Raw genomic sequence first — 25,924 nt, forward strand, 5'->3', positions numbered from 1 at the left:
ACGTTTCTGGATTTAAAAGCAATTTGATACACAAATATTGAACAATCGGCTTTTGTAAAAATTTAAGTCGATGTTTAGATAAGAACTATCATCATGTTATTGTTAGCTACACGACAAAGCTCTAGTTTGTTAACAATTAATTTATTATTTTGAAAATAATAATGTACAAAATGCATAGCTCCGTCCAGAGTGAATCGCTGTATCAAATTGACGGATAAAGAAACATTGTCTTTGGTTAGGCTACTCTATCCTTGCTCTTTCCCACTCAATCAGATAAACAAAAAAGTTACCTTGAGAAGACCTTTTTTGAAGGTTTTTTTATTGTATTATTTTCTTATTGTGTTTAATTTTTAAACAAAGCTAGCATTTCCTGTATCCCGAGAAGAGAGTTGACCTCAGGAGATGATGGTTTACTGAAGGTCTGAGGAAGATAAGGCACCTTAAAGGAACACGTTGCCCTGGATCGGTCGAGTTGGTAATTGACAAGCGTGTTTAACCATTTTTTTGTTAATGTTGGAAAGATGATCACAATGATCCACACAAATTAGTATCACTCGAAATAATGCATAAACCTAATGACCGTGATAGTTCGCGACGTGAAGGGAAAACCGCGCAATTTCGAGACGCTTTTCAAAGACCAACTCGTCCGATCCCAGGCAAGGTGTTCCTTACCTTGCCGTGTGTTCATTCATGCATAGTCAGATGGTGGCCGAGTTTTGGCTGTGTGTTCATTAGGCATGGCGGCCGAGTTCTTACTTTTCACAGTTAAAAGTACACTGTAAAGCCTCCCGTTCAAAATCGACCCGGTTTCAGGATCACAGTGGCCCGTTGATTCCGGACAGGCTGACCCGAGAATGTGTTTAGTGATTTAGCGTTTTTCAGATTAGGCCTCTTGTGTTTTCCTCCGTGCATACGTGCTTCCCCTGCTCCGGGATTTTTGTGATAAAAAAAACAAAAAGAAAAAAAAACACAAAAAAACAACACGCTACCACATTTTGAAATGAAATAGTCACAGATTAGTTTTATGATACCTACCACTATTTTATAACATTTCAGAACGATTCAGTGTTGTGGTGATGTTGTGTAATACCTGCTTTAACTTGCAATGTTCATAATGATTTGACATTGTAAAATACCACAGATTCTCTCTTACCAATATTTTTATTTTAATATGCCAGTATGAGCTTTTATATTGTAATTAGGCACTTGTATATCTCATTATTATTTTTTAGAATGTGAGCCCTGCTTTATTAATGTCCATAATGTCTTTTTATTGTCTGTTTCAAGACAGTAATTTCCTTTAGTAATTTCCTTTAATAATATTTTTTTTTTGTAATATTGTTTTCTTATTTTTCTCCTCTGTATGTATGTGTTCTTTATCGTTCATGTTTTCTTTTACTCTGAATTTGTACCTGTGAAACTAATGAAAGAATGAATAAATAACATCAAAGTGGATGGTATAATGAAAATTCACTAACAGTACCTATAAAAAAATACAAAGAGTATAGCACTGTATTAACGTTGTGCGGGACTGAGAACACATTGAACCATTGAATTGAAGTCAGGATTTGAATGTTCTGGCCATAAAGATGGCAAATCCACAGGGACACGAACACTCAAGGAGACGTTTACAATCCACTTCACCCGAAGCAGTCCATCCATAAAGAGAAAGCTTTTATAGAATTGAAAAAAAAAAAATAATAAATAAAAAATTATTTTATGAGTTGCCACCTTAGGCCTGACTTTCAACAAAGTAATTTGATTATTTTTGTATGTCATTGATGTTGTAAGACGCGCCCATGACAAGACAGACAATAATTAGGGCTTATGTGGGAAGCAACACCTAGATCCGTAAAGTGCCAGAAGGCGTCACTGATGATCCTTGCTACTAACGACGCAACCCATGGACGCTTTACTTCGCTATTGTTTGCATTTCAAATACAGCAAAGCCGTAGCTGCGGTGACTTGATTTGGCGGAAAAGAAAAGCAATTTGAAAATGTTCCCTGAAGCCGAAGGGATTTGAAAATGTGAGGTTACGCAGGCAAGCAAGGTTAATTGACATCTGCATGGAGGCACTGCGGAAATAATTTTATCCCCTACTCTCACGCGACACACTCCGCAACCCCTCGATGAAATACACTAGGGCTCATACATCAATTCCGAAGGGTATATTCAGCGGAGTTCATATTTAACTGTATTATTTTTTTTAGATTTGGTTACTTTTCAAATCTACAGCTTAAAGTCACCTGGAAGTGGTATTTTTTTCAAAATAAAGCGTTTGTCACTAATATATGTGTTTTGATGAGTGGAATGTGAATAAACAGTTAACTAAGGTTTTAAAAAATCAGTTCTTATGTTATTTTACAAGAGTAGACCTCGACCCGAGAGGGTGCTGTTCGTGACGTCAATCGAGGCAGATTTTGTCTGTAATGCGTAGAGTAAACACAATTGCAAAGTACATGTACGGACCAAGTCGTGAGTTTGTACGTTTCAAAAAAATATTGTTTGGGTTGAAATATTTTTTTATTTTTATTTTCCGGCAATGCTGGCAAGGTGTATTGCTGCTGAATGCAGAAAAACATTTTTTAAACGTACCAACTCACGACTTGGACGTACATGTACTTTGCACGTGTGTTTACTATACGCATTGCAAGCAAAGTCTGCCTCGATTGACGTCACAAAAGGGGTAGGCGGAGTCAGCCCCCAACAACTTTATATATTTTTTAAACATAATAAATGACAAACAATTACTAAAAAAAATGTTTTATTGTTCGTAAGCATATTCTTTTATGTTTGAAAGAAAAACAATTCTATTTCCAAGTGACTTTAAAATTGTCATTATGGTCTGTAAATTGCTCTCGAAACAGGATTTTAAAGCACCAAATTTTTGTTTTACCATTCTTCTCACTTGGTGTATCTCAACATAAGCATAAAATAACAAATCTGTGGAAATCATGAGCTTGATTGGTTGTCGGAGTTGCGAGATAACTAATAAAAGAAAAAACAACCTTGTCACACGAAGTTGTGTGCTTTCAGATGCTTGATTTCTAGACCTCAAATTCTAAATCTGAGGTCTCGAAATCAAATTCGTGTAAAGTTACTTCTTTCTCGAAAACTACTTCACTTCAGAGGAGCCGTTTCTGATAATGTGTTTACCTCTCCCCATTACTCGTCACCTAGAAAGGTTTTATGCTGATAATTATTTTGAGTAATTACCGATTTAGTGTCCAGTTCCTCTAATAATGATTATTTCAATAGCCTAAATTGCAATAGAAAACACATGTGGTAGGGCCCATGTAGACAAAAGGGGCGTATTTTCTAGGCGATCATTATGCTGCTATTTATGGAACGGAACTTTTTTGAGGATGGGGTAGACTTATTGCACGAATGTGATTTTGCCGAGGGGGGCTTCCCGCTTTAGTTTTTGTTTTGTTTTTTGAGTAGCATGGGCTTATGGGGCGCGTTGATACAATCCAGTGCGGTTTAGACAAAAAACCTCATGGCCACTTTGGGGTATTTTGTGGATGGACGTTTTGGCTTCACTCCAGCATTTTTTACACTGTAGGTTCTGGTACACTGGGGGGGGGGGGGGGACCGCGCGAGATTAATTGTTTTACCCCTGGAGGGCGCCCTTTAAAATGACACCCCTTTCCAAAACAAACGCGAGCGGAAGCAGCTGCCGCAGTCCGTCGGATCGGGACAGCATGTTTTTTTCTTGAAATCTTGATTGAAATGAGTTTGTGAGTCACGAGGAAAAGTTTCCGTATGGCGCCACCACTTTTTCATTCGAAATAAAATAATATAGTATCTAATTTACCTGATTGACATATCCCTTTTTGTAAAAATGAGTGAAAAAGTGGTGGCGCCATACGGAAAGTTATCCAGTCACGATTCTGGAGGTCAAACACACTCTTTTCTGTGATTCGCCATCGACCTACCTGGAAACCCTGGACAGATCCATGGGTTTTGTGATATAGTAAGTAAGGGAAAAGATTCCGTATGGCGCCACCACTTTTTCACTCGATATGAAATAATATAGTATCTAATTTACCTCAATGAGATATCTCTTTTTGTAAAAATGAGTGAAAAAGTGGTGGCGCCATACGGAAAGTTATCCTTTATTATTGTTATTAACCTACGCAGAAAGAGAGGACACCTGCGCAGCATTGTCAGTGGAGCTTTTACAAGCAATGATTGATATAAATAAAATTATTAGATAGACTCGGCAATCTTGGAGACGATAAATAGCGGAGAGAACCTGTCATATTATAGTTCTAATTCTAGGAATTTAGATAGGAGTAGATGATATAGGCCTATCAAAATGAGGGATGTTTCCTTCCTCAACCCAGTCCTTGGTCATGATGCTAGGACCTACAATACATGTATTCCGTCGGGAGGAGGGTTACGTTATCGCAACTAGGACCTATGACAGTCCAATACCGGACACTTCGGCACCTCGCAAACTCGGCACCTGCAAACTTGGCACCCTCAGGCATGTGAGACTTCCTCTTTTCAGCCGATTTCCTCTATTTTGGTTTTGACTTTTGTCCTTTTCTTCACTTTCTGTGTACAAAAGTATAGGAATAGTATCTTTTCCTCTTTTGTTCCTGTCCAGTTTTCTCTTTTCCTCTAATTTCAGGGATAGGTACTCACATGTCTGCACCTTGCAAACTCGGCAACCACTTGGCACTATTCTAAGAATGTCGGCACCAAAAATTCCCTTTCGAAAATGAAGCATGAGGCTACAGGCTTTGGGTAACTTCTTCAGTGATGAACAGAAATCACATAATTGTCATACAAAAATAGTCAAAATGAGAAACAAACGAGTTCAGCTGGACTCGTTGGGTCGTGAGTTTACAGACTCTGATGGTGAAATTACTGGCCTTGGTTTGGCTCATTGAGTCCAGTGTAAAAATTTGATCTTTTCTGGTCCGAGGTGCTGGTGAAATGATTAAATTGAATTTCTTGCTACAGCTTTTCAATCGCTGCTTCTGATGAAGTGCAATAATTTATAAGCTGTCCTTGGCAATAACACGGAGAGGGAAGTGTAATTTCAGCACTCGTCACCAATCCCAATCTCATCTGTATGTAAATTTTCAAAAACAAAACTACTAGCATTAATAACACAATTTTATATTTGGTTAAATTGGAAATCTTTTTGAAGACTTGTAAAATCAATGTGCAGTTTGCGTGATCAGATCTGCCTGTGCTGACGTCCGAATGTGTGGTCATCGGAGGTGCACAGTGAAGTAGGTATTTTAAAAGTTTCTTGAGTGATTTGAAGTGTTCTTTTTTACTTCTGCTGCTTGTTACTTTACCAAAATACAAGATGTTTATTTCTGAAAGGTGAAGTCGATCATGCATAGATCCTTTTATTAGTATCAGATGCCTGATTTCTTTTGCTCTTGGATAAATCTCAACAAATTTGATTAAAGAGCCTTGCCAAGTCTATATAAGGCACACGTACATTATGTGTACCTGTCTGTATGTAGGTCAGCCCCTATGTGTACACAATGAATGTTACCAAGTGTCAAGTATTTTATTTTCCACGAATTGCCCTTCACAATGTTCCCTAAGATTTGAAAGTGAATACAAAAGTGGGACAAGGTCCTAAACATTCATACCTGAGACAGTTTTGCTATTCCTATTGGTGGAGGGCGCGTCACTTGGGGGTGTTTAAATGGTTGATTTTAAATAACCAATTGGAGCTGTTTCTAATTTCTAACCTGTTGTTTTTTGATACATTTTTGTACTACACGCTAGTCTTGTTGCAGGACGATTTTTGATACGCACAATGCTGGCGCTGTTGTAATGTTACGCTGTTGGTGAGTTGGCCGCGCTGTGTGTGAAATGAAAATGAAAAACGTCTTGCACCAAGACTATACGCGAAGGAATGCATCCGAAAACTGTCTCGTATGCATTGGAAAACGTGCAACACACGTACGTACAGAGCTCAAGGACATCTGAAAACAGACAAGTTTTACAGAGTTTCTTATTTTATGTGAAACTGTCTTGGAGGTATTTAAATTGTCTCGGGAATTAAATTTGTATCATACAGCTATACAGTGTAGGCTGTGTGGCTGTTGGGATCGTAAAACTCTTCCTATCCAACTTGTCCAATACAGTAATACAGTTGCGTGTCTTTCCTAAAGTAGTACAGTACATGTAAGAGCCCTTCCAACAATGGGAAATTTGCTGGCTGTCTTTTTATTACCATGAAGTTCAAAACCTGCCTTTCTTGCCATTGACCAAAGAAGCAAGCTACATATGTAAGAAAACAAAAGATTTTACTGGCTTTAAGATTTAACTATTCTTGTCGGATCCTGTTGACAGGATGGTTGAAGATTAAAGTATTACAGAGTTACTTACAGTTTTAGTCAATGCAGGAAGATACCGGGGGGGGGGGGGGGGGGGGGGGGGGGGACAGTACAATGTCTTGTGAATGTGTAAGAATGTGTGCCAGACAGTAATCATAGCTCAGGGTTTTAGCTTGTTCCTTTGAACAGATCCCCTCTCGTTTAGAATGTCAACCTTGAGCGTGCTATTGTGTACTTCTAGGAAGCTTACAAATAAGATAAGCTGTTCAGTATCAGCTGAAAAGGATACTTATTGGACCGTTTTTTATTGAACCTTATCAGAGATCACCGTCTGCCCAGAGCTACTACATGTATAAGCCCCTTTCACACGAGAGCAATTTAGCAAGGGTCCCTTGCTAAATTGTAGCATGGTTGTAACATATATTACAAAATGCACCTCGTGTGAAAGGACAATAACTTTTGGAGTGTCCAGGGTCTCTTGTAAGATGGTAGTTGTAGGTGTGGACCTACTACAAAATCTTACACTAGCGGAAGTTTTCACCAAGGACGTAGATCATCGTGTGAAAGAGGAAATGTATACATCTTCTACTCTTTGCACCTCCTGCCTTCCACTCCAGATCTGCCACCCCTTCTAAACTCAATTTAAAACGTAGTCCCACATACATTTAACCTTGCAGGAAAAACTGTATGTTAGGCCTATAGCACCAGGAGCCATGTCACTGAGTGACGGATATGCCTGCTATGAGAATCCACTTTTATTATTATGAGTGTTAACTCTATGGAATCAATTACATGTACATACACCCATGTACCTATTTATTTGAGGACAATTACGCTGTATCAACTTTGGTATTCTTAAAACTCAACTCAAAACAATGCTTTTTAAAAGACATTATTTTTTAATCTTTGTACCTTTTTTATTGATTGCCTTTTATTGTGTGGTTGACTCATATTGGTGTAGTCTCAATTGCTTTGACATTTTTTATGTTTTTATGTAAGACACTTTATCAAACATAAACTATTGTTTTTACTATTATTTATTTACTTTAAAGGGAATGTGAAAGCCATGATGCCAGACATCAGCCATGCCAGCTACCAACAGTGGTCACTGCAGCAAATTGCATTTGACGATTTAACATTTCATGAATGCATTGGCGGAGGAACCTTCGGCAGTGTCTACAGGGCAACATGGATCTCCCAAGACAAAGAGGTGGCAGTCAAGAAAGTATTGAACTTGGGAAAAGAGGTACATGTTAAATGTTATTTCTTGAGGCTCAAGAAGTTCTCAGTTTGGGGAAAGAGGTACTTTGTTGTCTCTTGAGCCTCAAGAAAGTGGGGAAAAGAGTGTACGCCTAATGTTTTCTCTTGAGATTTTAAAAGGAAAATACTGAACTTGGGAAAACAGATGTAAACTGATGTTTCTTTGCATAATGTTTTAAATCAAGATCCAAGAATGGTGTTTGGTCTAAAGAATGGTCTTTAAATCGTCAAATGCAATCTGCTGCAGTGACCACTTGTCAACGTCGGTAGCTGGTTCTTTGCATTAATGTTTTAAATCAAGATCCAAGAATGGTGTTTTGATTCGTTTATTTACTCGACCGGTGTTTATCTTTGTTTTGAAAGTCCTGATCTGTTTAATATTGCATGATTAGGGGAATTAGATCCACTGAAAAGTCAATAATAAAGTAAAATCAATTGTGTTTCGGCCTGCAAATATTAGGTCGTATCGACGAAGGCAGTGAACACTACTGGTTTGTCAGAGACTAGCCTTCACAGCTGGTGTATCTCAACATGCATAAAATAACAAACCTGTAAAAGTTTGAGCTCAATCGGTCATAGAACTTGCGAGATAATAATGAAAGAAAAAAACACCCTTGTCACACGAAGTTGTGTGTGTTTAGATGGTTGATTTCGAGACCTCAAGTTCTAAATCTGAGGTCTCAAAATCAAATTCGTGGAAAATTACTTCTTTCTCAAAAACTATGGCACTTCAGATGGAGCCGTTTCTCACAATGTTTTATACCATCTACCTCTCCCCATTACTCATCACCAAGAAAGGTTTGAGTAATCACCAATAGTGTCTATTGCCTTTAAATGCAACTGCAGAGAACGCAGTATTAAGAACACTTGTATTAACTATTTTGTTAAAATCTGCAAATTGATTATTCTTCCAGCATGTTCAGAGGGAACCTCAAAAGCTCTTCATTATCATTGGTTTTTTTTTAACACTCCAAGTTTAGTTAATGGTTCCAAGGTTACCAGTACCTACAGTGCCATTATCATATATGATCTGTTTAGTGTACTCCTCAAGTGTCATCAATCATACAAATATGACACATGTTATCACATGAGGGCATTTCTCACTCAATCAATACTATTGACTTTGGAGTAGACAAAAGGGGCGTATTTTCTAGGCGATCATTATGCTGGTATTAATGGAATGGAACTTGCTAGCTCAGAAAAGCCTTGCTAACCACATACAGAATACCATAACATTAATATTAATGTGACTGTGATGGGACGTGCCCTGCTCATATTTTTGCTTTGTATTCTTTTGCAAAAGGCATGGTTGGCTTGTGCATAAAGCGCTCGCCTCTCACCAAGGTGACCCGTGGTCAAAATGGGTTGATGGGGCTGGCTGCCAAAGGCTCCCTTGCATGCCTGCTTCTCGAACATGTTGTACACTGTAGCCGTGTCCTTCGCAATTCAGCTCTTACATGTAGCTGCTTGTAAGGATGATTAGCCTCCCAATTTATTAAATTTGCTTAGCAGTATTCCATGCCTAATACTGTAGCAAGTGTTAATGTGATGTACTATTGACATGATAACAGAAGCTTAAACTATGATATTGGTTTGGTCTTTTGATTGTTTAGGCTGAGGTGCTGAGCTGTCTTAGTCATCGGAGTATTATTGAGTTTTATGGTGCGGTCAGTGAAGCTCCGAACTTCTGTCTTGTAACCGGTAAGAATCAAATCTTTGTGTCCATTATGCGTTGTGCGTAATGCATAGTGCGCAATCTAATATTCACACCGAGCAGTGCATAATAGCACCTCAAAAGTGGAAGTGTCGCGGCCGAGCGGTTAAGAGCACCGAATTCAAACTCTGGTGTTTCTGATCAGCAGAGTGTGGGTTCGAATCCCCAGCCGTGACACTTGTGTCCTTAAGCAAGACACTTCACCATTGCTTCGTCCTTCGGATGGGACGTTAAGCCGTTGGTCCCATGTGTTATGTAACGCATGTAAAAGAACCCAGTGCACTTATCGAAAAGAGAAGGGGTTCGCCCCGGTGTTCCTGATGGTCCGATCGGCAGCAAATTGCACCACAGCACCTTGTAAAACATTACATGGTGCTATCAGAATTACCGGTAGGTCTCATAATTCAAAACGTAGTCCCATATCTCGCAGGAAATACTGTATGTTACAGCGCCAGGAGCGTCACTGAGTGACGGACATGTGCACTATATAAGAAGCCTCAATTATTATTATTATTAAAAGTCAGGCACGTTCTATATATAAAAGAAGATTCTGAGGGGCACGCCCTCGATGCATTGGACAGCGAAAACATTCCTCAAGAGTGATTCAATGTGCAAGTACATCCCTAAACAATCCTACAGAGTGAATGGAACGTTCTGGCAATCCAATGGGGAACATTCCATGTGTACAGGTGCTTGGAAACATACTGTATTCGATCCAATGCGCTGTATTTGTCAATGCGTGAGGGCGCTCTCAATAGTATTTTTAGTATTTGTCAATGCGTGAGGGTGCTCTCAATAGTATTTTCAGTATTTGTCAATGCGTGAGGGCGCTCTCAATAGTATTTTCAGTATTTGTCTATGCGTGAGGGCGCTCTCAATAGTATTTTCAGTATTTGTCAATGCGTGAGGGCGCTCTCAATAGTATTTTCAGTATTTGTCAATGCAGGAGGGCGCTCTCAATAGTATTTTCAGTATTTGTCAATGCGTGAGGGCGCTCTCAATAGTATTTTCAGTATTTGTCAATGCGTGAGGGCGCTCTCAATAGTCGTTTCAGTATTTGTCAATGCGTGAGGGCGCTCTCAATAGTATTTTCAGTATTTGTCAATGCGTGAGGGCGCTCTCAATAGTATTTTCAGTATTTGTCAATGCGTGAGGGCGCTCTCAATAGTATTTTCAGTATTTGTCAATGCGTGAGGGCGCTCTCAATAGTATTTTCAGTATTTGTCAATGCGTGAGGGCGCTCTCAATAGTATTTTCAGTATTTGTCAATGCGTGAGGGCGCTCTCAATAGTATTTTCAGTATTTGTCTATGCGTGAGGGCGCTCTCAATAGTATTTTCAGTATTTGTCAATGCGTGAGGGCGCTCTCAATGGTATTTTCAGTATTTGTCAATGCGTGAGGGCGCTCTCAATAGTATTTTCAGTATTTGTCAATGCGTGAGGGCGCTCTCAATAGTCGTTTCAGTATTTGTCAATGCGTGAGGGCGTTCTCAATAGTATTTTCAGTATTTGTCAATGCGTGAGGGCGCTCTCATTAGTATTTTCAGTATTTGTCAATGCGTGAGGGCGCTCTCAATAGTATTTTCAGTATTTGTCAATGCGTGAGGGCGCTCTCAATAGTATTTTCAGTATTTGTCAATGCGTGAGGGCGCTCTCATTAGTATACATGCATACATGTAGTTTTCATTTGCGTTCCGTTACTTTTTCCTGCACAGTACAGATGTGTAGTTTTAAGTTGCTTTAGAAGTGGGTTGTAACAGTTCCTTTAAAGGTCCTAACATGTACCCCCGGAAGTGATATAAGTTTGTTTGAGAACACCCTCAAGCGGTAAAAAATACTGCGTATTAGAACGTTTCTAACTGCTCTGGCTCCTGACGCTGCGTAATTTTTAAGTTGGAATTGTGTTAATTGCTTGGCATGCTTCAAGAGTGTATTTTCACTCAGTAAGCACTAAGCACTAAGCACAGTGCATAATAAAGCAAGTTGCTTCCAACCTAAGGGGACATATTAAATGAACACGTTGCCTTGGATCGTTCGAGGTGGTCTTTGAAAAGTGTATTTAACCGTTTGTTATAAAATGCATATAATTAGAAAGATATTTTCAAAGTAGAAAATAATGATCCACACAAGTATCACTCGAAATTACGTGGTTTTCCTTTTACCTCGTCGACAAACACGGTCGGCCATTTATGGCCGACGGCCATTTATGGCCGACGGCCGACGGGGTTATTTCTTACAGTACATGTCTCCAACATCTTTTGTGCAATCTCGAGATTGAGCAGCGCAATCCACAGTGTACATGTGCATATTAATGTGCATGCAGCGACATCCCGGCCAGAGGATACATTACTACACACACACGCTACATCCGTCTGTCAGTGCAATGTATCTGTATCAGCAAGGATCCTCGTTGTGGGGACGTCGGATGTCCAGGGAGGCATTGTGTTCATGTTGCAAATAAAATTCACTTCAGTCAGTGTGTGGACCATGGTTTCTGCCCGCTGATTGGGCCGGACTTTATGTTATTAACAATATACAGCGTTGGCTGATTGGATAAAGGTCGGTATACGTAGGTTCTCAAAGGCAGCAAATTACGTCTTTGTGTCAATGTACCGACACTACGTGGCGCCAGGTGTTCTTTTGTGTGCGGTTAAACGTGTTTGCGGCGGTGCGCCTTGTCTGCTGACTTTGAATTTCTTTTGGTCATTTTAGCGTCCTGCGCCTTGTCCGCCGAGCGTCTTATCCGCAGGAAAATACGGTAATAGGAAAACCACACAATTTCGAGGCAAATGTGTGTGGATCATTGTATTCTACTTTGTAAAAATCTTTCTACCCATTATGCATTCTATAACAAACGGTTACAAACGATTTTCAAAGACCATAGTGACCGTTCCAAGGCAATGTGTTCCTTTATTATGTCGGACAGTTTGTTTTCAAGAACCTCCACAATGGCCCAAACCTCCTACGTGACCTTATATCCTTACTCCAGTCATGCCAGTGAATGCACTGGACTCTGCTCATTAGGGCTTAATTGCGTGTCATGACCCCTCACGATGACCTCAACTCTACGAGGCCACAGATCCTTCACTAGCCTTTTTTACAGTACTCTTTTCCCCTGGGGGCAACCATGGTCAAATCTGTCACATTGGATTGTAAATAGCAAATTGACAAACCCAGTGGAATAGCCACCTCTGCTCTGAGTCAGTGGTAAGCGGAGGGTATTTTTGAATTGTGCAGCAATGTAGATCCCTGATGAATAGGCACCTACATGTAGACTAAGACAGAATGAAAGTGCTTGGTGGTAATTGTGGGGCCTCCCCAAGGCTGTATTCCACGGGGACCAGGGATGCAGTGTGGAAAAGGGTTGCATCAGGCCCCATAGTTGAGCAACGGTCACCATGGCTAGTGGTTAGACTGCAGGACTTGCAATCACAAGGTTGCGGGTTTGAACCGTCACCAAGCTAACCCGATTTCACATTGACTAGAACATGGCATGATATATGTATTCTTCTTACTGTCTTGATAGTATGATTTTCAATTTGTTTGCCCTTGGGAACAAATCTGAAAGAGGGTTGCATCAGCCCCATAGTGGAGCAACGGTCACCATTGCTAGTGGTTAGACTGCAGGACTTGCAATCACAAGGTTGCAGGTTTGAATCCTCACCAAGCTAACCCGATTTCACATTGACTAGAACATGGCATGATATTCTACTTACTGTCAGGCCTATGATTTTCAATTTGTTTGCCCTTGGAAAAAATCTGAAAAGTTGTGTTCAAATAACCTGAGAAGGCTATCAAAGTCAACACCATGTGACTTCTGACGTTGAAATGTTCCTACTCCTTTGATTCCTGCTAGAATAAGTAGTGCATTTAGTTACATGTGATGCATTACAATTTCATGATTTAGGCAAATCATTATTGAACACTTAACCAATGCTACCAGATTGTTGTTTTATCCCACGTCAGAGTTTGATAATCACTTGATCCTGTCCCGCATTTCCAGTAAGATTTATCAATTAGAAAGCAGAACGAACAATTTTTGCTGATAATTATTACTGGAAAAAATCTTGAGAAGGTTGGCTTCGTCGGAACAATTTATTATCAAGATGGTAATTTGTTTTTCTGTTAAAGACCCTGGACACTACTGGTAATTGTCTAAGACCAGTCTTCGCAGTGTATCTCAACATATATGCATAACAAACATGGGAAAATTTGAACTTAATTGGTCATCGAAGTTGCGAGAGAATAATGAAAGAAAAAACATCCTTGTCGCACAAAGTTTGGTGCTTTCAGATGCTTGATTTCAAGACCTCAAATCTAATTCTGAGGTCTCAAGATCAAATTCTTGGAAAATTATTTATTTCTCAAAAACCACCTAACCTCAGAGGGAGCCATTTCTCACATTGTTTTATATTATCAACCACTATACTTGCTACCAAGTAAGGTTTTATGCTAATAATTATTTTGAGTAATTACCAATAAGTGTCCACTGCCTTACCATGTGTTTGTATTTCATTCCTTTTCTCTTTTTTCTTGTACAGAATATGCCTCCCTTGGATCTCTTTACTCACATCTTGCTGACCCGGCCAACATCGTGGACTTCAAACAAATTCTTACCTGGGCACGTCACGTAGCGTTAGGTAAGCTCTGTGTCCAGTTTCCCGGAGACGTTAAGCAGACGTTGTCTACTCACTAAGGTCCATCAGCAAAATTCATATTTCATCAACTCTGCTGTTATAAGCAAACCAAAAGCACGATACCTTGCTGTCAATGTCTGTGAGCAGGACCTACATGTAAGTTCATAGAGAAGAAAACGTTGCTTAAAAGTGTCTGCTAAGCAAAATTAAGCAGGACACCAGTCTTAGATAGCACATGGTGACAAGGTATATTGGCTGGTGCCCTTATTCTGGTAAGCATCTTTTTGTGGTGCTTATAAAGCTGCTTTTTGTGCTCAAGAGGCTCTATCGAATCGTGGCCAAATGAGTGATAGAACAAGGTAAAGCCATTGAGAATACGCAGGTGCTTTCAAATAATTATGCTTGATCAATTTTGAAGCACACAAGGCCCAATGTTATAGAGCTGCTTAAGCACAAACAAATTGGCAAGTCATAACAAAATTATGCCTACTAGAATAAGGTTACCAGCCGAAATAGCATGTCACATTTAGTTGATTCTGTAGGTTTCTTTGTTTCCTCGTTTGTAGGTATTAACTATCTCCACAATGAGGCCAAAGTTAAAGTCATTCATCGGGATCTGAAATCCAAGAATTGTGTGATATGCGACGGCATGATTGTGAAGGTTTGAGTGTTTTCATTGGCATTTACTGTTTTCAACATTTTAGTGCTCATTTTGTGGATCAATCATAAACCCTAGGGCCCAATTTTGGTAGCTAGAGACCCTCTGGAACTGTGTGTACATGTAGTAGATGTATCTAAACCCCCAAATGTTTGGACCCTTGCACATGGTGTACATGCTATCAGAATGATACATGTATGCCTGGCCCATTAAGGCATGAGTTGTTTGGCCATGCAGTACCCCCCATGCCCCCTGCAGTACTTCCTGAAAATGTCCATACATCAATTTGCTACCTTCCGCCCGGACATTTTTTTTTCTTCAGATCTGAATAAAAGGCAGGGCCTAGTTCTCACAGAACAAGATATACATACTCATCAAAGTACAACCTGGTCACACGTCCTGGTTCTCCCAAAATCCAAAATCAAATCTGGACATAATTGTTCCTTTAATTGACACCACAAAATTACAAATGAACGCTGTTTTCTTTTTTGCGATTGCTCTTTATGCTTTATTATTTATTTACACAATACCAATTTAATAAAGGAAAAAAAGTATAAATAAATTAACTTAATATCATATTTAGCTATGCTCAATTCGTCACTAAACTTACTTTTGCAGCTAGTTGATTTTGGTGCATCCCGTTTCCATGGTAGCACAGCGATGATGACGATGGCTGGAACGTTTCCTTGGATGGCACCCGAGGTCATCCTTGGGGAGCCGGTCTCGGAGAAATGTGACACGTTCTCCTATGGTGTGGTGAGTCAGCAAGAAAAGTTATACATAAGAATGTCTTTTTGTCGTTTGTAGTCTTGTGGGATCTTGAATTGATGTTGAGGCTCTAAGACCACAAAAATAAATTCTAACAATTAATATTTAACCCGGCCATTTACCCCCACTCAACAATTTTACTTGTTATTATAACATTTAAAGGAGCTGTGTCATAATACGACTGGTCCTCTGTCTTTAATTGCAAGGATAAACACAGGCACTGGTCTTGACGTAAACTGTCAATTTCTGCGTTATGATTGTCCTGCTCCGAAGTGACGAAGTTTGTCAGCTACATACACCAGCAGTTAATTGTACTTTTGATTATATGCTGCTGTGTGTGCACTTATAATGTTTGTATGAAACAAGTGTATTGTGTGTTCACATGTGAATGAATGCAAGGTCAAAGGTACATCTTGCAGGATCCTGCCAGGTGCTAAAGGTCAGTTACAAAACACACGTGGCCAACACCTTTACGTCCCATCCAAAGAATGAAGCATCATAACTGTCTGGCTTATGTACACAAGTGTCACAACTGGGACTCAAACCCACAATCTGCCGATCAGAAACACCAGAGCTTGGGTCTGGTGCTCTTCACCGCTAGGCAATGACACTCGATCCACAAACAAAAAAGGAACTCTCATCCCACCCTTGCTCTAGCGATGTCCATAAGTTCCATGCTTTGTGTTTCTCTCAGGTGCTGTGGGAACTTCTGACGAGGGAGGTGCCCTTTAAAGGTGTGGATGGAATCCAAGTTGCCTGGGCTGTAGTGGAAAAGAACGAAGTAAGTTATTATTATTATTGGTTTGTTCACACCATATTGCCTGGGGGCTGAATTTCAAATTTGGTTGCCTTTAGATTTGGCGCTCTGGACCACCAAAAATAGTTGTTTTTGAATGAATATTGTAGGAAAGATATTCTAAAACTCAACAACAAAGATCCAAAGATTGGTTTTGTTTAATTTCTTGACCAAACACAGTCGGCCATTTTTGTAGGAGCCATTTTGTAGGACCTAATTGTCAACTCCACAAAACAGCAGACCTTGTGCAGTTTCCGCTCATCATATTTCCAGAGAAAAAATTGTGTTACTTTATCATTAAATTATACTGTTTTTTGCATGAATCAAAACTGTGTTTTGCATGAATAACTATTACAAAATTATAACGAGCAATTCCAAATGGCAAAGTTTTGTAAAATGTTAAGGCAGCGTGCCCCTTTAAACTGAGTTTCTGCTATAATCTTTGTCATCAAACTTTGACCTATCACTGACCTTCTTCCTTAGAGGTTAACAATCCCTAGTACGTGTCCTGAGAAACTAGCCAACCTCATACAGCCATGCTGGGAGACAGACCCCAAGAAACGGCCCTCCTTCAAGGAGATTCTCAAGACACTGGATCGACTGATTGAAGATGGTAAGAAATCTGGTGCCAGCCATTATAAGATTTTGGAATAAAGAGTCGGCGATGCCAAAGGGCCGTATCACACAAGGCTACTTTGTAGGCAACCAACAGCAGTTCATGCTACAATACCACTGAAGTGTTTCTTAAATTACTCATGGGCTACCCAAGTGAAAGTGCACTTTGATAGCCAATGAGTAATTAATGAATGATTATTTATGATCCCAAAAAAAAATTTGTCAAAATTCAACTGTGATTCTTCTTTGAGATTGCCTAAAACTACATGTAGTTGCCTGTTAAATTGCCTCATTCGAAATTGCCCTGCAATAAAGGAGTGAGCCCAAATGTAAGGCGAGGCTCTTTATCGCAGGGGCATGGTTCTGTAAGGTTTTAAACGAAAATTGAAGACTGAGTTTACCACTTCACTCTTTTAATACACATGTTCATTATACATTCTTCTTTTTTCCACACAGAACCCTTATCAGAAGAAACAGGCACATTCCTGAAGCAAAAGGCACAATGGAAGTAAGTAAAAGTTAACACTCAATGCATCTTATTTTAGGTTGAACAAAGACGATTTTCCTGGAGTAGGATTTAAACCTGCGACCTGCAGATTAATGGCGCCCTTTCGCTTAAAGCTAACATACAATAAGCAAGCTCCAAATGTCACACGATTAAATTTGAAGGTTTCAAAATAAAAATGGGCAAATAAGAGAGTAAGTTTGAGGGCTCGATTGTGTTCAATACATTTCTTCACAGCATTGTACCTGAGAAATGTGTTTTGTGTCGCCAAAAGTGAATAATTTATTTTTTTTTGTTTCAAATTTCAATCTGAAATTTTTATTTCTTTGTTTTTCTTCTCTCTAAAAGAGGGGAAATTGAGGAGACGATGGCACGCATCCATCAGATGGAGCGCTGCCTGAAGGAAAAAGAAAACAAACTGGACTCGCGGGAGAATCACTTGCGGCACCTTGAGGACGCCCTGTATGGACAGCTGGTGGTTCCGTTTGGTGCCGACGTCAAACATGACGCTAATTATTGGAGTGAGCAAGAGGTGTACCTGTGGGTTTTGCAGCTCCATGCCAAAGGTAACGTTTAGATCTCTCCTCTCTGAGATGTTCAACCTATGAGTGTTAATAAGCCTTGGCGAACATTGAAAATATTCCTACTTTTATCCAGGGACCAAATGTTATAATATCGACAATAATAATATCAAAGTCTTTTATAGCGCACATACATGTATCTACTAAAAAAGGTACTCAAGGCGCTGAGAAAGACAGGTTATTGAAGTGACAAATTATGAGACCAATATTTTGTTAGCACCTCATAAGGGTTTACAAGGTGCTATGGGGCGCATTCAGGAGCCACTGCCAGGAACACCGGGTCAAACCCCTTCTCTGCATGTTTTGGCTGACTTTGGGGCAAACATGTTTGATTGATTTTTCTTTCGGAATACATATTGGTAGTACATGTCAACATTGGTGCTGAGAGATTAAAAAGCCTAATAAATGTCATATTAATGTATTTGTTTGACTTGACACCCTATGGTAGACATGAGACGGAGTGACCTGGCCCAGTATGCCCCCCTGATGCTGGAGCATAACATCACCGGGCGTCGCTTGTTGCTCCTCTCCATGGATGACCTCCTCGCCCTCGGGATCAAGTCCCTGGGTCATCGGAAGGATCTACAGATGGAGATTGAGGGGCTCCAGTTAGAGAACTACAGACTGCAGCATTTCCCTCCTCTATCTAGCTTGAAGGTTAGTCTCATTGGGCCAGGTTAATTTGTGTAAATGTTATCTAAAATTATCTTTTTCACTGTGACCTGTCAGTGTAAAGTTGTCACATCAACACAAATAACCCCGAATCATAATTCACGTAAGTTGCAAAAGCACAGCTGATTTCCTTGCGCCACTGGAAAACAGTGCTTACCAGATTGATTGCTTCGCTTTACATGTACATAACTAATTATAGGGTGCGTTCGATTAGCTTCCCTGGGTCAACCCGGTCTCTTTGACGTCATTCCAGGGGCTCACCCGGATCAGCCCCAGTTGCCCTGCTTGTTGAGTGGGTCACTTTCGTGGTGCATGACGTCACCATGATGGGGTGAGTGATCGTTCGATTAGCTCTTGTCAGGGGCTCAACGAGTGAGTATCGTGGGGTCGACTCGGGGAAGCTAATCAAACGCACCCATAGTGACTGGCCAACACCCAAAGGTTAATTTTGTTGTTGCATAATTTATATGTGTTTCCCACCCAAAATCTGGCATCCGGCAAGGCGCACTCATTTTGAAGCAAATTACCGTCTTTTTTAACTAAACTTGGTTTCCCAAGATGCATTGGAGTGTTTAATGCAATGCAACTGCAACAGTCACAGCCGAATGCTAGGTCCTTTATCACACAGCCATGACCCTGCACGGTTTTAAACGGCAGTTTAAAGGCAGTGTACACTATTGGTAATTACTCAAAATAACTATCAGCATAAAACCTTTCTTGGGGACGAGTAATGGGGAGAGGTTGATATTATAAAACATTGTGAGAAACGGCTCCCTCTGAAGTGACATAGTTTTCGAGAAAGAAGTAATTTTCCACGAATTTGATTTTGAGACCTCAAGTTTATTATGAGGTCTCGAAATCAACCATCTGAAAGCACACAACTTTGTGTGAGAAGGGTATTTTTTTCATTCATAGTTACATGTATCTCGCAACTCCGACGACCAATCGAGCTCAAATTTTCACAGGTTTGTTATTTTATGCATATGTTGAGATACACAAAGTGAGAAGACTGGATTTTGACAATTACCATTAGTGTCCATTGTCTTTAAGAACCAGTCACTACTCTTTTATTCCCATTCATAATACCTTTTTGGTTAAAAAGCGTAATGAAGTAAGAAGCTCTGTAAAACTTATCCTGTAAAACTTCTTGCACCAAGACTAGCCCGTTGTATGCATCTAAACGTATCCGGAAAAAAAGAAGTGTTATAAGCAGCTCCAGCTGGTCATTATCAACCGTTTAAACATCCCCACGGTGTAGCAAAACTGTTTGAGGTATTTATGAATATGTGTTTATTTTGATGTGTTTTTATTTTATTGATGAATTTGTCTGTCAGAGTATTCCATTATTGCCGAGTAAAGACACCACAGCATTACCGGGAAATCAGCCCAAGAATCTTCACCTTACACTGGTGTTTGGGAATCATTGCCGACCCGGATCAACACCTCAGGTTGGTAGAGTACATCTTTAACCCCCAGCTCTGTAAGAGTGTCTTTTGCGTGAGACTCCTTTCAAACCCACTGTATTAAAAAAGCTAAAAATCTTTGGATAAGATCAGTATTGTCATGTCCAGAGTTTTAAAGTTGTCATTCCATTCAATAATGTTTTAGTCTTGTTCTTATCAGGAATTCAAGTGGAAGATGTTCGTTGAGACAGACTGTGAAGACAGTTCAGTCAGGTGCATTAAGGAGGTGGTTATATCTCAGATAAATGAACCAGGGATTAAGGAGAGGTTAAGACATCCACCTTATGTCATGACGAACTGGAGGGTATGCAGGAGCGTGGGCGAGGTAGACGTGGAGTGCACCGTTACATATCGGGTATGTTTAGTTGGACCTAGGAAGGGTGTGGGTACGGAAGTGGAGGTTTGAAGTGGGCTTGAGGGGCACTGTCACGTATCGGGTTTGTTTGTTGGACCTGGGGCGGTTGTGGATATACAGAAGGGTTTAATGTCACTGGGAAAGTGGAGGATGTGGGCTTGAAAAGTACGCTATTTTTGGGTTATGTTTCGGAACCTGCTGGGAATCTGTGTACAGAATAGCCTTGATCAAGGCACGTTGTCCGGATGGCACAGTTTATTCAAATTTTGCCCTAATGTTTATTCCCCAAACTCTTGGCACACCCCCTCTCTCACTGTGTTGATCTATACACTGTTTACAGGTATTCAATTACTGTTTACAGAAAGTGTTCCTGTGTTTATGTATAATGTGCATGTAGGCATACTCACAGCTGTGAGTACTTTACACAATGGACAAAGGGTTAACCCTTACACTGATGTGTGTCAGCACTGTATACTCTCTGGCATAAATAAATTTGATTTTAAGCATTTGATTCTTTATCCCCAATGCACATTTAACATCTATTATATCGTTGCGGTACCCGCTGTCATAACATAGGATTCGATCTGCCTCAAGCTACCACGCAATCTCGGTGGTCTAGTTGGTATGACACTACTCTAGAATTGCAAAAGTCGTGGGTTTGAGTCCCACCAAGTTGTAATGTGCCTGTGATTTTTTTCACAGAACTCGGGGGAAAGCACTGAGTTTACTGTGCTACACACATCGGTGTGAGGGTAAAAATCTATAATAAGAAAGTTGTTGAGAACTTTTCACCTTGACAAATTATCCCCACTTTTCTCTCAGGACTCTGTGAAGAAGCCCAAGTTCACACGCCACGTCCACCGAGTCCTACCGGGGGACAAGAATCACCAGCTGACCGAGAAGAAGATCAAGCTGACCGGGAGTCTCCCCATCAGGGCTGGCAGTCCCCTCTTATCCTCCTACGACTCCGGCAGTGAGAACACCACAGGGAGTGGAAGTCTAGGAACCCTTCAGGGTGCATGGTCCACAAGGAAGCTACAGAATAGTCTGGATCCGGGACTTTATGAGCAGAGAGGTAAATAAAAAGAAAACAAATTGTGGCTGTGAAAAATCGCTCAAGAAACAGATTGTCACAAATTGACTAGAGTTGTAACACTTTTTTCTTCTTTGAACAAAAAGGCATTGTTGAATGGGAATAAAGAGAGTTGTGACATGTTTTATAAACGACCATTCATAAAGACCTCGGACAGTTTCGCTGATCCTATTGATGGAGAGCGCGTCACGTGGGGGTGTTTAAACGGTTGATAATGACCAGCTAGAGCTGTTTATAACCGGTTGTTTTTGGATGAGTTTACATGTATACTATACTTATGAATGCATAATGTGAAAACTGTCTCAGTAGTACAAATGCAACACGGGTACAGAGCTCAAGGACGTCGGGAAAAACGGATAATATTTACGTATATTTGTTGCACTGTTTACCACCAATGTAGAACAAACTACGTGTATGTTGGTGCTTTTGGGTCCAATGGGAAACCAGTATAGTCCTAGATTTGTTTAACAATTTGTTATCTATTACTGAGTTTTCTACAAATTAAGATTTTTCTTATGAAACAATTTTCATCCGCAGATAGGAAGCAAGGGATATGGTCCGGTGTGGTATCTGGTAGTGTAACCCCAATTAAGCCCTCGGCAAAGTCAAAAGATTTTAGCTATGCCCCTTCGTACAACCCTAACAGCCCCACTCTACAGTGGCCTGTCCGGAAGCACCCTTCCACAGGCACATCTCCATCGGTGCTACAGGGTTCCAAGTTGCCCCTGGCTAGCGTTGACACTCATCCATTGGGGGTGAAAGTGCAGATTGATTCAGACGGTGATTCGTCAAATGGAGGGTACAAGACGGCAAGTTCTACTCTGTCAACCCCATCCCCCGGTGTGAGAGTTGGCAAAGAGGGCTGTCTCTCTGACAGGTAAGACACCTTCTAATGGTTGTTTTGGCTGAGTGTTTCAGAGCACTTACTTGAGCTCTGTTATTTGAGATCAGCAAAGTGTGGGTTTAGAGTTCTGATTGGGAGCAAGAAACAGTATTATTATTGCTTCGTCCTTTGAACAACCAAGTGCAAAATCTCTTTGGAGGGAGTGTTGGCTCTGAAAAGAGCTGGTGTGGTCTGGACATTTCAAACAGTTTACTCTGCTCGTCTTCAGAAGAATGCTGGACAACTGGTGGTGGTTGAACTTACATGTATGTATGGCTTGAGGGATGCATGTTTGGGCAGGAAGGATGGCTTGTCGTGGGCGAGCGTTGCAGAGCACAGATTTGAGCTCTGTTGTTTCAATCAGCAGAGTGTGGTGTATATAAGACTTGTGTCCTTCTTGAGCAACAAACTTTACCATAATTGCTTTGTCCTTGGGGCATTAAGCCCCAGGGGTTGCTTTCACAATGATGTTGCAAACTTAGAACTAGTCCTTATTCTCTTTAGAAAAATATTAAAAACTTAAGGCTTATAGTCCAAGATAATGAATTGTTGTTTGCACTGTATCTGCTGCGCCTTAATCTGTCAAGATTGATTTGGCGCATTACGGATACATACTATTATTATTTTATTATTATAAGATGAGTCTTTAACTAAGAGCAACTATAAATAAAAATATTAATAGTAAACTTGCGGGTACAACTATGGGTAAAAACTCTTTTGAAGGAGTGGTGGCTCTGAAAAGAGCCGGTTTGGTCTCTTTAACTCTTTGTGAACTCCACCCCCTGTTCCAGGCACTGGATGCGTAGTGCACCATGAAGATCCCAGAACACTTGCCCAGAAAGAGTACGAGTTATTACAAGTGTGCTTAGTGTTATAATAGCAAGAACTGTACCAAATGATATGTGCCATGGCTTTCTCAATCACATATTTATCATTCTCTACCCTAGACCATGTAGGTACCCATTTATAACTATAGTGAAGTGTCTTGCTAAAGGACACAGTATAGATAAATAGAATGATAGGACAATTACGACAGCCGGCTAAATATCGTTTGGTACTTGCTGTTTGAAAAACTAACACATGAGTTACATTAGTGCCCTGGTCCACTTGAATGAGGGTCAGTCAGGAATGGGAATAGTTGATATACAATTGAAAACCCCAAAATGAACCTCCGCTAATAAGTAACATGTTTGATTTTCTATCACAACCTCCAGTTATGCCAATGCCTGCAAGTCTAGCTTGAATCGGCCCACGCCTCGTTCACCAGCAGCAAGTAACCAAGAATGGCACCTACCAAGATCCCAGTCGGACTCAAGTGGTTCTCTAGTCACCGGTACCCCTCCAATTGGTTACCGACCCCGCCTCGCAACCAGCCCATCCAGAGGAAGATATGCATCCGGTAGTCGTGCATACAGTGGAGGTCATAGTTCGGTTCATGCTGATCCAAGGAGAGGTCACGAGGTCAAAGGCAGCAGTGGAGATGAGGGTACCAGTCGAAGTAATGTAAATAGCAGGAGAGATGGTTTGGTTAATAGCCGAGGTCATCGGGGGACCAGGCGAGGTCAGAGAAAGAGCTGGAGCGGTCAGAGTTCCTGAAAAAGTAATGCAGTATTAAAATAAAGTCATTTTGGTTTTACCCATACACCGATGTGTTAACCCTGTCTACTCGGTACTTTCCTGAGTTCCGTGAAAACAAAATCGGGTGAGATTTGAACCCCACCTTGCTAGCCTTTAGTCAAGGCGCACGCGGCACACCGGACAGCACGCACAGCCCCAAAATGTAACGCACGGAAAAAGACTGTCACCGCGGGCGGCGAAGCCGCGAAGCGCCTTTACCAACTCGTTTTTGGGGGCCTTATGTTCTCCTTTACATTTGCCAACGATTTTGGTGGGAGAAAATGTAATGCATAATGCATTAGCGTGGTGAGTTGCTGGACAATAAGAAGCCACTATTACTTGCATGACGTCACAAGAACGTTCGATGCAAATGCTTTACATTTTCTCCCACCAAAATCGTTGGCAAATGTAAAGAAAAACATAAGGCCCCCCAAAAAACGAGTTGGTAAAGGCGCTTCGCGGCATCGCCGCTCGCGCTGGTACTCTTTTTTTGTGCGTTACATTTTTCGGGTTGTGTGTGCTATCCGGTGCGCCGCGTGCACCTTGACTAAAGGCTACACCTTTTCCAACTCTAGAGCAGTGTCATACATGTAGCAGCTAGACCACTGAGATTGCCTGGTAGCTAAAGGCAGTTTGACTAACACACATCGGTGAACGGGTAAACCCAAAACAAATATTGATGTTTTTATTTGAAGACAAGTCCCTGAAATGTAAAGAAAACTCTTCATGAGAGGCTTTAACAGAGGTATATTTAATAAACTGGAATTATGACGATGGAATTTGACTTTAAAAGTCAGGATCAAATTTTTATCTCGGGGACTTATTTTGTTTTCCCCCCAGAATGAATGTAGTTAATTATTGGTTTATAAACAATAAACCAATATGATATGACCATAGCATTTTGAATCAATATCCTGTGATTGTTTTCAAATGGCTTTAAACACCAAGTACTTGTGATCTAAGTGAACTAAAATGAACTTCAACTTTCCATTGAAATGAAAAGTTTGAGTAAAAAATTCTAATTTTGAAGAAAAGTTATGTTAAAACCTCATTCTTTTGAGCAAACACTGAAATTCAAGGAAAGTTTGAAATTCATTTTAGTATTCTTTAGTATTTACAATTACTTGGTAGTCGTAAATTGTGGAGATTTTTTGTCTGTTTTCCTATCTTCGGGTTGCGGTAACACCATGTGTTTGCCAGGTAGAGTTTAATACACACAGGTAGAATGGTGTTACCGCAAACCAGATGTATATATTGATACATCACCATACATTTTAAAATTGTATATAGTGTTTGCTTTTTCTTTCAATTTGACAAAATAAATTCTTTTTGAGTATAATTTTCCTGTCAATTTGCCAATTTTATTTTTTAAAGAGTTGGTCGTAATAACTGAAACGAGACTAGTTTGTTTACAATTATTTTTGCCTTGTTTTATAATAAAATATGCCAAATCAGACTTGCACAAATATGTTTATTTACTTTATTAAATTAGAAATAGCCGTGCCTTCTGCCTTAAGTTATTTGTTGCATTTTGGCTTTTTCATGCTGTATTTTACTTTGTATGTGAAGAGACAGTGACATAGAAACTGTTCAACACCCATTTTTCAATTATTTGTTGGGAAACACAATGTTATAAATAAGGGAATCAATGTGTGGTGAAGAGGTTTTCAAATAATTACTAGTGGTTCTTGTAGTTTTACCGAGACGAAGTCGAGGTAAATTATCAAGAACCAAACCTCGGCGGGTTTAAACCACTAGTTGAAAACCGATTCACCACACCTTACTCCCATTCATAAATACCTTTTCGGTCACGTGTTGGTCAACAAGTAAAATAAATGCAAATGATGATTTATTTAAACACAACACCCCAGCTATGAAATGGTAATAATAATAATAATAATAATAATGGACACTTAATAAAGCGCCGGTGTCCGCCGCAAGCGGCGCTCATGGCGCTACTCTACAAAGGAACAACAAACAATGAAAGTAG

General features: G+C 40.3%; 1 protein-coding gene across 1 annotated transcript; it reads left to right on the plus strand.

Moving 5' to 3' along the window:
• The first annotated feature begins 3,890 nt into the window (after positions 1 to 3,890).
• Positions 3,891 to 24,012, plus strand: LOC117297058 (mitogen-activated protein kinase kinase kinase 20-like). The gene is made up of 16 exons (XM_033780181.1): positions 3,891 to 3,977; positions 7,371 to 7,564; positions 9,192 to 9,279; positions 13,833 to 13,931; positions 14,495 to 14,589; positions 15,205 to 15,342; positions 16,049 to 16,135; positions 16,634 to 16,763; positions 17,222 to 17,273; positions 17,619 to 17,836; positions 18,300 to 18,508; positions 19,858 to 19,971; positions 20,147 to 20,341; positions 21,164 to 21,416; positions 21,972 to 22,311; positions 23,532 to 24,012. Exons 2-16 carry the CDS (start codon positions 7,385 to 7,387, stop codon positions 23,911 to 23,913), a joined length of 2,580 nt encoding a protein of 859 aa, XP_033636072.1. The 5' UTR covers positions 3,891 to 3,977; positions 7,371 to 7,384; the 3' UTR covers positions 23,914 to 24,012.
• The last annotated feature ends 1,912 nt before the right edge of the window (positions 24,013 to 25,924 follow it).

This window comes from Asterias rubens, chromosome 11, assembly GCF_902459465.1.
Source record: "Asterias rubens chromosome 11, eAstRub1.3, whole genome shotgun sequence".
NCBI lineage: Eukaryota > Metazoa > Echinodermata > Asteroidea > Forcipulatida > Asteriidae > Asterias > Asterias rubens.